The sequence below is a fragment of the Physella acuta genome, unplaced genomic scaffold (assembly GCF_028476545.2).
Source record: "Physella acuta isolate Inbredline_101_S28 unplaced genomic scaffold, ASM2847654v3 ptg001319l, whole genome shotgun sequence".
Classification (NCBI taxonomy): domain Eukaryota; kingdom Metazoa; phylum Mollusca; class Gastropoda; family Physidae; genus Physella; species Physella acuta.
The window spans coordinates 34,618-47,551 of record NW_026732834.1 but is presented as its reverse complement, the minus strand read 5'-3'; the positions used below and the strand labels follow the sequence as shown (position 1 = coordinate 47,551).

At 32.5% G+C, this 12,934-nt stretch overlaps 2 protein-coding genes across 2 annotated transcripts; one reads left to right on the top strand and one right to left on the bottom strand.

Annotated features, from left to right (window-relative positions):
• Positions 1 to 846: 846 nt before the first annotated feature.
• LOC131958347 (uncharacterized) lies at positions 847 to 7,190 on the top strand. Its single transcript, XM_059323325.1, has 7 exons — positions 847 to 976; positions 2,706 to 2,776; positions 3,284 to 3,353; positions 3,785 to 3,952; positions 4,583 to 4,690; positions 4,868 to 4,951; positions 5,794 to 7,190. The coding sequence occupies exons 1-7, from the start codon at positions 860 to 862 to the stop codon at positions 5,962 to 5,964; spliced, it is 789 nt and encodes a 262-aa protein (XP_059179308.1). The 5' UTR covers positions 847 to 859; the 3' UTR covers positions 5,965 to 7,190.
• A 619-nt stretch (positions 7,191 to 7,809) lies between these two features.
• LOC131958348 (enkurin-like) lies at positions 7,810 to 11,816 on the bottom strand. The gene is made up of 4 exons (XM_059323326.1): positions 11,651 to 11,816; positions 10,152 to 10,297; positions 8,930 to 9,159; positions 7,810 to 8,634 (listed from the first exon to the last, which is right to left on the bottom strand). Exons 1-4 carry the CDS (start codon positions 11,722 to 11,724, stop codon positions 8,317 to 8,319), a joined length of 768 nt encoding a protein of 255 aa, XP_059179309.1. The 5' UTR covers positions 11,725 to 11,816; the 3' UTR covers positions 7,810 to 8,316.
• Positions 11,817 to 12,934: the final 1,118 nt, after the last annotated feature.

The following is a 12,934-nucleotide window of genomic DNA, read 5'->3' as shown; positions in this document are numbered from 1 at the left end:
GCTATTAAAGTAGACACTATTAATTTTCGGACGTAACGCAATAAGTAAGCCCCCCCCCCTCCCCCGATCTATACATACCATGTTCTTATAAACTAACTTACGACGAAGTTGTTTTTATTCTCTAGAGTCTAGACGATGTAACGTCCAAGTAAATTGAATGTATTTTCTCTGAAAGTTTTCCTTTTAAATTCTTAAAAAAATAACTTTTGTGACCTTTTTTCCAGTGACTCAATAACCTTGTTTTGTGACTTCATTTCTTGAGATATTTTTCCTAGAATCTCCAATCCATCACTGCTATATTGGGCGCATCAGCATGCTATTCTTTTTTTTTCTGTTCATGAATGATACAAACAAGTTTATATGGATCTTTGGTGGTCATCCGTATATGACGCGTGTTGCCACGCTTTTTTGTGACTATTTTTACCTCACCCTCCCCTCCTATACACATCGTCACAAAAAGACAGACCCCATCGCCAATAAAGTCACAACCTTGCCTACAATACCTCATCAAAATCGTTTAATTTTTGTTTTAAACATCGATTTCTTTCTCGGTCAACATAAAGTATTTTGATCACTTTCTATTACATTAATTATCAAACTCCCCCCCCCCCCCCCCGAACGAAAATATATTTTTTTAACAGTGTCCGCCCCCCCCCCACCCGAAAATGTCAAGTTCTGTATATGAGAACAAGTGTAGATCTATGTGTTCCGAGCAGTGTTCCTTTTAGACTTTGGGGGAGGGGGGGGGGGTGGCCAGACACTAGTAAAAGTATATATATATTTCCCAAATAAAATTATAGAAAGGAAGGGAGTTTACTATAGAATCTAGCAAATAATCATGTAAAGAGTTCCGGTCAAAATGGCCGAACCAGAGGATACGGCGAATCTCAAAGCTCAACTTGAAGTTATTTCGAAAGAAACTTCTTTTCTTAAAAAGTATTTCGCATTAAGAAAAAAATGTGAACAGTTGCAACAAGTAATTATGTTATATTTATATTTACCACCCCCAGTTCTAAACAAAATTGTCGCTAGACATTTCGATCCTAACTTTTGTTAACTAACGTCCTGAGTCCTGTGCTGTGTGAGTGTGTGGTGACAACACACCTTGACTTGAATGAACACTGTCACATGTTTTCAGTCTTCAGTCTCCCTTTTTCTTTTGTTTTGTTTTACGAGTTGGAATAATTTAGATCTAATAGATGAATAGCATTTATCATGGCTGGGGAATGAGGAAGGCATAGCTTTTGTGAGTGAGAGCAGTGGTATTTTTTAGGCCGATTCTAGCTGGAAAAAGATCATAAAGATGCGCAATGGAGAGAAACTACCTCCTTCTCGCCGATGTTTTTGAGGATGCTGCGCATGCGCGTGTTTACAAACAAACAGCAGAACACTAACCCTAGTGCCCTAGTGCAGCTATTAACTTATAATTAAGGTCACTGCGCCTCCTCAAAAATATTGAGTTTTGTATTTTCTGCCGAAAAATCTTTTTCCAGGTAGTCACTTCGTATTTTTTATTGTGGTCACCTACATTTTTAAAAGAAAAAGTATTTTGAGCCTATGATTTTTTCAAGTTATGTTCATATTTGTTACGTAGATAGATTAATTATGAACCCTAAAGCTAAAGTAGTTAATTTTGACTTAATAGGCTTAATAGGCCTACTACTAATTTAACTCTTCAAACCCGTAATTGTTAATTATTTTCATGTTTTACCGGAATTTTTTTTTCTTCACTCATTTGTTTTTCAGTACCCTTGCGGCTAAACATCCCATATCTTTTTACCCGTTGATTTAAACCCCACACATTACTGATATAAATCAATTGTAATTGAACGCCCTACCCACTGATATAAATTTTAAGTAATTAGGCCTATTTATTTATTGAAGAAAGATAATTACTTAGTTTAAGAGAAGAAAAAATAAAGAATTGATTTTTTCAGGCAAAAAATACACTTCTTTCAGGAAAATTAATGATAAGAGTTACTTTTCATGAGTTCTTATTCATAGAAAATTTAAGTACGTCCATTTTTCTACAAAAATCATGGATCAGATTAGTCTTAGTATAAATACTTTAATTTTGGTTAATTTTATAATGCGGTGACATAAAAGTTAGGACGCGGCCGCTGATCGGCATTCCGCAGTGTTAAAAAATGCAGTTTTGCGACTTGTTTTACAAAAAAAATTTCTATAAAATACAAAATCAACCTAACGAGAAAACTACAAGAAGTAAATACAACAAAAAATGTCCGCTCTAGCGTTATCATTACCTAGATTTACGATTATAAACTTGGATTCTGAAAAACAACGAATTAAATAGAGAAAATTTTATCACGCTGGGAGCGTTGTTACGGTATGGCAGGCCGGCCTGTCGACCGTTGGGAGCGTCAATACGGTCTTAAAGAGTTAAGTCAATTACCATCTTAAAATTCCAAATGGAAGAGACCTTTGATGGGTCGAGCCCACAACATCCAACAAGCAAGTCACTAATCATTCCATTTCAGCACCCTTCTTCCTATTTTACAAGGCATTTTCAACATAAAATGTAGAGAAAATAGTTCAGACTGGGAATAGCCCTCTGGGAATAGACACTTTTTTATATTTCTTTAAAGTTTAGCCTACATAAGTGAAAATATTCTCAATGTTTGATTTTCTTAGACTCTAAGTAACTAAATTTAGATATTGTAATTGTATACTTTTTTTTTCTTCAGTCTAATGAAAAAATGGTCAACAGAATTCAGCATGTTAAAAAGCTCATCAAAAGATACAAACGAGATAAAAGGTTGGTAAATTCTTTTCTGTGAGGTTAAAGTTCTGTTCGTAGGGGAGGATACTGCTTCAAAGAAGACCCTGAACCCAGTGTCTTACTTTATTTGTAGTAAGATAATATTACAGGGTCGCAGTTTTCTTAGAAATTTTACAATATTGACAAATTATTACACTTGAATATAAACAGTTATAGGCAAGCCTGATTTAAGCTTACAATTAGAACACTAATCAACTTTAATGTGCCACTAATCATTACAATATAAATATAGTATTTGCTCTGTGATTTAGATTATGTTATTTCTAAGTTTTGTTTTTGTATTTTGTCAATGTTCATGGAGAGTATTGACATCCTTCCTGAGTATGAAAACCTTTAATTTAAAAAAAAATTAAAATATAGTAATGACATTTTATTTTCAAGTAATTAACAAACATATCTTTTTTGTATAGCTGATTAATCCAATCTCAAAGGAAGTATTCTAAAATATTGTCATATCTACATTTCAAAATAATGCTGCTTTAGATATTTGACCACACGACTTGATGAGCTTGGGGACAACTTTAGAGATGTTCAAGTTCCTCTAATGTGGGAGGTAATATTTTCTTTCTATTGTAAAGCAAAAGAGTCATGAAAAAAGTATTATATTACCCGAATCAAGTTTGTCACAAATTATATATATATACATTATATAAATAGTTAAATAGGTATAATTGAAATTTAGTGTATATAACAGGAAAGTGTTAGTTACTTTCACAAGAATGCATGATTGTGTTGATTTTGCTATGTGTTTTAGTATTGGTCTACTAGTGATTCAGCAAGAATTCTTAAGATGCCTTTTTCTTTTTTGGGACTGTTTCAGACATCTCATCCATCCTGCTCTCATTGCAGTACCATATATGATTTATACACAATTAATAGGGTTAAATTATAGTTGCAAATACAAAATTACCCTGGAGGTTTAGCATTTATTTTCAAATTGAATAAAAAAGAAACCCTTTGTGCAATAAAATGTTGGAATTTCAGGAAGACCAGTTATATGGCAGCATAAGATCAAGTGGAATTTTTCAGGGCGCTGGGTCAGATTCTGAAACAGAAGGAAGGGGTAGATTAGAACATAAGTCTGCTTTATCCTCTATTCAACCTCTCTTACAAGCTCATGGTCTTGGAGGCTTTGAAGCCAAGTCAAGAAAGGTAATTAGTTTAGTAACAAATGAGCATGTAGTTTGTAGTACAAGTTTGATACATTAAAACAATTAGCATTATATTGCCTTGTTTTTTCCCCTTGATTTATTGTATAATACTGGGTCTGATTTGCCTGATTTATGAATATAGTAGTATAATTGTAAAATTTTAATTTACCATCTGTATGTGTTGTAGTACAATTCAGAAATTTCTAAACTCTTTAAAACTATATTAATTATGTATTTTTTTAATCACAAAGAGTTGCCTAACAACTGTAAAATGCAATATTTCAGTACACAATAACAAATGGTAAATTTGGTGTGGAATATATTATCTCATTAAATCAATAAGAACATATAGAAAAATTTTAACGGTAAATTTATAGTTAGATGATGCTGAAAATAATTTTTACCACATGATAAACATATGAAATCTCTGCTTTTAAAATATTTGTAATTTGATGCAAAAGTGCATGGAAGTTATGTAGATCAAATTTTAAAATCAGAGCAATTGCTATTGCCTTTTAAAACTTGTGCAAAACTTTCTTATTTTACATATTTATTTGCTTTTTATTTCGTATATAGTGTTTGAAACATTTTTCTCATCACAAATAAATGTAATTATTTATCTTGACAACAGATCAGAACTGACAAAGAAAAGGACCCCAACGCCCCCAAAAAACCTGCAAATGCTTTTCTTATGTTTTGCACAACACAACGCACATCTTTACAAGAAGAATACTTCAAGGTTGGTTAATATAAGTTTTATATCATTGACAAAAGATTTTTCTTTTTGTCATGAGAAACACTGTTGCTGTAGTTTAGTGATTGTGTCAAATTTGTGTACAGATGTCTATCATCTCATTAAACAATAGAATTTTTATAGAAAAACCAAACTACTAATAATTTCTTTCTTGAAATCCAGGAGCATAACGAAGAGATCGCCCACCATGAACTTACCAAGTCTTTAGCTCAGCAGTGGAATGCACTTGTGCCAGAGGAGAAAAGGGTCAGTTTTCTTACAGAAGCTTTTATCTGAAATCCCCTGCATCATCAGTTTGTGTTCATTTGTCTGAAGGGTTGCTATTTTTAAACCAGAAGATAAATAATTGTTTCAGTCATAAGGGAATGAAAAGGAGATTGTTATAGTATGTCATCTCTCTGGTATGTTGACCTTTGACATAAACTGGACTGCTATCACCTAATACACTTACACATGACACTAGAGGTAGACCTGTCATAGTGATGCTGCTCTCTAGGCTCAGCTCTGGGTGGGTGAAACTTATAGTCACCAACTGTGGCTGGCTCTGTGAAAGATTTTTAGGTTGAGCTTTGATTTACTAAATAAATGGGACTTAATTTTTAATGTCATTATGCTTGATTTACTTTTTGAATGGGACCATGTTTTGCTGGAACATGTATACCAGTTTGGAAAATCATGCTGCTAAATACATTTGTTTATATACTGTAATGGGTAGGAAGAAAATAATTGTGTATTTACTATTGTTGTGTACGGGATGTAACCGTATCTATATTAAATGTTGCCTATTGCACATCAGCCTGTAGATGATCCTTTAGATAACAGGGCTAGCATTTTTGAATTAGGTATTATCTTCTCAGTTCCTTATAGATTGTATAATAATTGCTAAAAAAAAATCTGTATTCACTTTTAATTTAGTGTGCAGTTAATGCAAGTAATGACCTGTTTGATTGAAAATAATTTATTTTGACCATTACAACAATCATTTCACTAACTGATGCTTGATTTATTTTGGTAGAATTTTAATTTTTATTTTTAACTGTCTTGAAATTATTATAGTCTCTCTGTAGCTGCCTTTCTTTGTTTCTCAGATTTACTATGAAATGTATGAACGTGAAAAAGAAAGATATGAACGGGAAATGCGCAGCTATAAACCTAAGACTGAATTTGGTAGTGATGCAAGCACAAGTGCCACCCCAGAACCAAGTACTTCAATTAATGAAGCGATAAGCATGTCTTTCAAAGAAGAGTTGGATGTCTGAAATAGTGTGGTACACAGTTATTACTTTAACCTCATGAATAGAAGTTTAAAGAAAAGATGCTTCTTCTGAATATTTTGCCGCACAAGTCTGTGAGAAGAAAGGCACATACTAACTTTTTTGTCTGCCATTTTAATTTTCACATTTGTATAAAAAAATTTCTTCATATCTGACTGTAATTTTTATATAATTGACGTAAAAAATGTTTGTATATATGTATATTTTACGATTGCCACAGTATTATTTAATAATATTAATAATGCTCTTCTTGTTGTAAAGTTTTACTAAAACATTGAGTTGTGCCATGGTCATGATATTCAATACCTTGACAAACTTTAGAGTTAAGTCATTTACATTCAAGTACTCACCTATATTCTGCTGGAAAGAAATTAAATGATTCTTTTTTTTTTTTTGCAAGCTTTGGATTTAAACGTTTGTAAATGTATTTCAGTTTGTGTGTTAAATACCATAATAATCTGAACTGTTTAAAACGCATATTAATAGTTAATAGACAACAATTGTGTGCAGAAAATGTGCCCATTGATTATGCTTCTGTCTTGTAATTAATCCTTTCAGCCTCTAGCTCCATTATCACCTCTCCCTAAGAAAACATGACAATGCCATAAAAAGTAGGCCTACATTAAGAATAATTACATGTAAAAATAATTGAACCCCAAATAATTGAACCCAATAAAATCCTTAAATTATAGGCCTGTTTCAATCAAATACGCTTTATATACTAATATAAAATGCAGATTTTTTTACAAACACAACTTAATTGTTATCACCATGTGATAACCAAAACAATGCAGAACAACAAAACAAATATAAAGACACATTGTTTACTCGAACACAATACGCTAAATAAAAATAAGTTGTTAAAGACCAGAAAAAGTAGTTAATGTAAGTCCATGGAAACTATGCTAACAAGCATCAAAGACTGCTAGCTACTAGCTGCCTACTCTCTGATGTGTTGTGCTCTTGCAGTAGTTTTGAAAGTATTAATGTTGATACAGTTTTGTTCCTTAAGATTCAGCATAAGAGCATTAGTAAATCTGAGAAACAATTGATTCAGTCTACCAGTCTGTTTTATTTGTAATAATTGTAATGTGAACATGCGTTTGTAATAATGTTCATGATTTTTAAAGTTTGTTTTGAAATGTTATGTCAAAACTTGAGGTGCTAAAATGTAGATGTAAAAGCTGTTTAAATAAATAATTTTGTTGCAATATTTGTTGTTTTTTAACATTTTATTGATTTACTTGTGTTTGCATTCTTAAGCTAATTTAAGTTTAATTTAAAAAAGGTCAATTTAAAGGACATTCTAGCATACTAAAATAGTGTTAAAGCTAAAAAATCAAATACTTAGCCTTAAGTGTTGCTCTGCTCATTTAATAAATGTTAGTGTATATAGGCTAGGCATCTGTATTGTATGATTCTAAAGATGCCTTTATAAGTCTCTACATCAGAGTGGGTGAGTCATCTGTCTCAAGACATTTTATTTTAAATAAAATGTGGAATTTATAATAGCTGACAGTAGTATTGATCAAAATGTCCACATCATTTAAGTGTTATTAGCTAGTCCATTGCCAACAGTTGAATAACCTCTGCCACAAAATAATGGTTGGTTAGAAAAACGTTTCCTATCTTTTTTTTCTGTTTTCTAATCAAAGTAACTGGCTACTACTCAACAGATGGTAACTGTATGCTGGAACAGTCTCACATAGCTACTTCAACAGCAACTTAAGTTGTAATGGACAACCTTTCACAATTTTAACTGGTAATCTACACCACATTTGCTGTCAAACACAAGCCACATTGTCACAATAAAAACCTACCGAGACCAAAAAAGTACTTTTACTTTAATATTTTAATTTATGCATTTATTCACAGAAATCATATCAGTGTAAACATAACTTTAGAAAGTAAATAGAGAACTCTAAATTTTATAATAATTGCTGTATGTAAACAATTTTAAAAAGTTGTAAAATGTAGAAATAAAAATGTGTGTAATCTTAATTAAAAAGTATAAACCATTTTTTTGCTTTTAATACTCTGTGTTAAACAATAAAATCAATTTCTTTTTTTGTTTATATATTCTGGCTTCATTCCCATTCAAAAAGAAAATACAACTTATATAGGGGCTTATATTTGAAAGAAAAGGGTTTATTTTAAAAAAAAATTCTCTTCTTAACATTCATGCTAATAGCCGTCATGATTAGCATATTTTTACCCCATTTCGCAAATATGAAATGTGTGATTATCACACAATATAAGACAAAATATAGCCTGTTTGAGTTCCTCTACAACAGATATCACTTTAAAATCACAAAAACAGATACATTATTACTCTGTTCAATTACCAATGTAAATAATTTTGTGACTTTCTATCAATTCAATGTCTCTCTCCAGCTGTTTCATCTGGGCTTCCATTCGTTCTTTTCTCTGCTTCTTGGGGTATGTATCAGTGACCACAGACAGGCTCTGATACTGGTCCTGGATGTCCTCCCAGTTAGCCTTCAGCCCATCAAGTATAGCTTTCCTTTCATCCTCTGTCAGCTGGCGTAGAGCACCACGTTTAAAGTGCTCTGCAATGTATTGATCATATTCCTCTTGTGCTCGCTTAACTTCCTCTTTACGCTTTGCCAGGTAAACAGGAACCTCTCCAAAGTCCTACAGAGTAAACAAAGGTAGGTTGATGGATAAAAGATCATTAAAATAATCAGTGGCATTCTGAGCATCACATTATGTTAATTTGTAAAACAATAAAACAACCAACAACTAAGTAGGTATTAAGAGTTCATATGATTTACTTAGAAATGTATAAAAATTCTTGAATTTTTGTTTGTAACCATCAATACTAAGATTCAATACACATTAGTTTTATCCAACTGCCACACAAATATAGCAAAATATATATTTAAAAAAAATACTTTTGCATCACAGAAAATAAATGTAGGTTTATTACCTTTTTGTGCACAAAGACAGGCTCATATCCAGATGGTATTAAATTGTGGGTGTCACCATGTCTTGTGTCCACATATTTCTTAGTGGGCTGCTTCGGGACAGCTGTAATGTTCTCCACTGCATTGGTGTTGATAAAATTCTTGTTGGTTTTTAAACCCATCAGTGGTGCTTCATCCTTCTTTGGGATGGCTGGTTTTTTCCTTTCCTCATCAGGATAACGAAACTCTTTCTCTAAAATATCAAGATAAAGGTGAAATTAAGCTAATACAAAAATTACTCAACAGAGAGATTTTAAAATAACACAAAACAATGCAAAGAATTACAACTCTAATCACAATAATAAAGGTAACAATAAACAAAATCTTAATCATAACTTCAAAATTGCTGCTCTAATCACCACACATTTTTTTTCACTGACATTATTTCACAAAATATCATGAACAGTTCAAGCGACAATCTAGGGATTATGTAGGCTACATTTATAACAGATTAAAAACATGTATGCCCCAGGTATACCCTATATAATGTTGCATAAAATAGTTATAGACTCCCCCCCCCCCCCCAAAAAAAAAACGCAAGCTAAATATTATAATTTCTAGGAACAAACCCCTCCCGCCATCACCAACCACAGTTTGGTACTATATTTTGAGATGTTTCAATTACATTCCGGGAATCTAGCCATCTTAAAAAACGGCAAGTTACATCTTCAAAAGAAAATATAAAAAAACATTGTTCAATTCATGTTAAATGTTTCTCCAAAAAAATAAAAATAAACAAGGGGACTCTGTGTGTGTGTTTGTTGGTTGAGGGTGAGGAAGAAGTGGTGTGGATTTTGGATTTGTGATATAAATGTGGGTTGTGTGGAGGTTGGTATATGGAAATGTTATTTAATATATGGGAGAAAGAAAGTGGCCAGTCAAAAATATTCTTTTTGTGCATGATCTCTTAACAGGCAGGTCCATATCAAAATCATGTTTCCCCAGGAAACATATGCATTAAAACTCCACCTATCAAAGCTAAAAATATATACACTTATCAGTCGACTGAAATCAATTGAAAGAAATGGCAAAAAAAAAAAAAAATTGTAATTATAACTAAAAGTAAATAAAGGATGATAGTGTGTTCATTTAGTTACCAGGTCTTGCTCATTATGTTTTAATATATAGTTTAAAATAAATGATATACATTTTACATATTTTATTAAATAACAGGAAAAAACCAACTTTGTGGAAGTTGTGGCTCTTTCTCATGTTTTTTCAGATAGTCTGTGGGCTGAGGTGCTGGGACTTTAGCGGGTCCCATTGTTTTGCTTTCATCTCTCCCAGCAACATACTCTTCCCGAACATTTGGTCTAAATTTAGATGTGTATCTGTGAAAACAAAAAGTAATCGACATTGTAAGTATACAGTGATGATAGACAGCATGCAAAAAATGTGCAACAGAAAAAGTATGTGTGTGTATGATTGTGTGAATAAACAGAATTACTCTCACATCCCCTTTACTGTAAGTTTAACTACAATATAAAATGCATGTCTAGTACACGTTTGTGGACAACATAATGTAATTTTCCCAAAAGCCATACTAACAGAAATAGTTAGGATTTTCTGATGGTGCTGTCTGTAAAGGAAATATAAAAGCCAACACTTTCTTATTTTTTAGCTTACATTGTAAAAACATCATGGATGTGCAAACTGATTTGTTTTCAGCATATATTTGATCAATAAAGCACAGTATTACCACATGGATTCTTAAAAAATTAATTGCTTTTTTAGTTCTAAATTTTAAAAAATACTGTAGATTCATGGAAGTAAAATGTACAAAATTACATTTTTGGTCCATCTGAACAATAGTGTTCAGTGTTCAGGTCCCTCTCAGTCAACTGGATCAATGACATTTAAATGACAACTAATTAATTAGGCCTTTGTATATATCTGAGAGAGAGACTACAGGCTCATATAAAAATGTATATAAATAAATAGGCCTTTAAATAAATAAATATATAGGGCTATGGGGTATATATTTCTTTATATATTTCTCTAGGCCTATATAATATATATGTTTCTATTATATATAGGCCTAGCATATAATATAGGGCCTATACTATATACTACATAGGTATCTACTATTCCTCATTATAGGCCTTTTGCTTAATTTATAGCTAGGCCAAAGCCTAATTATAATAATTTAAGTCTATCTAGATCAAGTTCCCATATGTCATATGAAGTATAAAGTAGTATAATTTGTGACAGGTATGTACTAGATTTAGATCTATATGAAATAAATAGACTCAGTAGAGCCAAGTCCACTAAAAAATTCAGTGCTAAAATAAAATTAGGCCTATATTACATTAAAATAAATATTAGGCCCAAATACTAAATAATAAATAATAGGCCTACCAAATATTTTAATAATTTCAAGATTCAAGTAAAGCTATTTAGTATTTAAGTCTAGATCTAGATCTAAATCTAGTTTGCTTATCTTTGAGAGAGGCATAATAAGCTATCTGAGTGAGTCAGTACTTGATAACTAGATCTAGAGGTCTAGATCTAGATCTACACTGATCTCACTGATCAGTAGACAACTTGGAGCAGGTTTTTGATAAATGTGCGCAAGTAGGCCTACTACTACTACTACTACTATAGAAATAAGTAATAAGCCTATAGGCCTAATTAATTACTTTAATTAGGCCTAGTGTAACCTACATTGCATTAACCATACTTACTTTTTAGGCTTCTGCTGTTTTGTCTCTTCTACAGTGAGTAAGTTGTAAATTGAGGGTTCATCGAAGGAAGTCATGTTGGTTTCCTTGCACGGTCTGCTTTAATCAACAGCCTAGTTTTAATGGCGACTGTTTGACAACACATACGTTTCTATGTACGAGTCGCTAAGTAGACAAGGGAAGTCACTCTTTTAAAACTTTTAACAATCCTTTGGCGATTATCGTAGATATTATAAAAATGTTCATACCCTAATTAACAAAATGAATTATATAAATAATAATTAAAAAAAACGAAAATGTGTTGGCCCATTATTTTTAAACGCACAATAAAACTTTCCCTTCCTTAAAAAAATATATTTAAAAGCACGACAAAATGGAATCAGGGGCTCGTACTCTAACTAAATTTCACTCAATAGCAATTATCAAACCTGATTGACCAAAATCAAACACAAAATTTTACACAGAATAAAATGAATGAGATTTATTTTAGTAAATCTGCGTCCTATGTTGTTGTTAGTTGCTAATATTACGGCCGTATTATGCAGTGGCGTAGCCAGGAGTGGGATATGGAAAAGGGGTTTTCAAAAAATTACCCCTCACACATGCTCGTGTGTAAACCTATAGGCCTATACAACCTATGTATATTATATTATTATATAGGCCCTATGTCTGTAGGCTCAATATATAAATGCATATGTATTCCATATTGATTTTAAAAACTAAAAATTGGAAATAGTAAACATTAGTTAAGCGACACGAGCTTAACGTCACCAAAAGATGTAGCAAAGATGTTCTTACCCCCCCCCTACCCTACCCCCCCCCCCCCCCACACACACCTCCTCTTAACACCACCCGCATTCGTCAGTGCTGATCTAAATAGGTAACATCGATTGTTTCATGGTGCCCACTTTTTGTTCCACCAAGTTTGTCGAGTGGTGAATGACATGTGGTTTAACATGTGGTTGTGGTAGGGCACTTGGCGTGGCATTTAGGTCCATGTATAGGGTCTCACTAAAGATCCAGTACAAATGTTTACCATCTAAATCGAGCGTAATAATCCAACAGCCCAGTACAGGGAGGAGGGTGGGTGGAGTGGGGAGGGGAGCTTAAAACTGACTTTGTGAAGATGTGGTTGTGGCTCACCCAAGTGAAGCCCACAAAATGCTGATTATGTTAAGATGTGGTTCCTTAATCGAAATATCATATGTATTACTAAACACCACATACATAGGCCGTACCATCCATTTTTTTAAAAATAAAAGACATAACCGCATGCAATATGCCAGC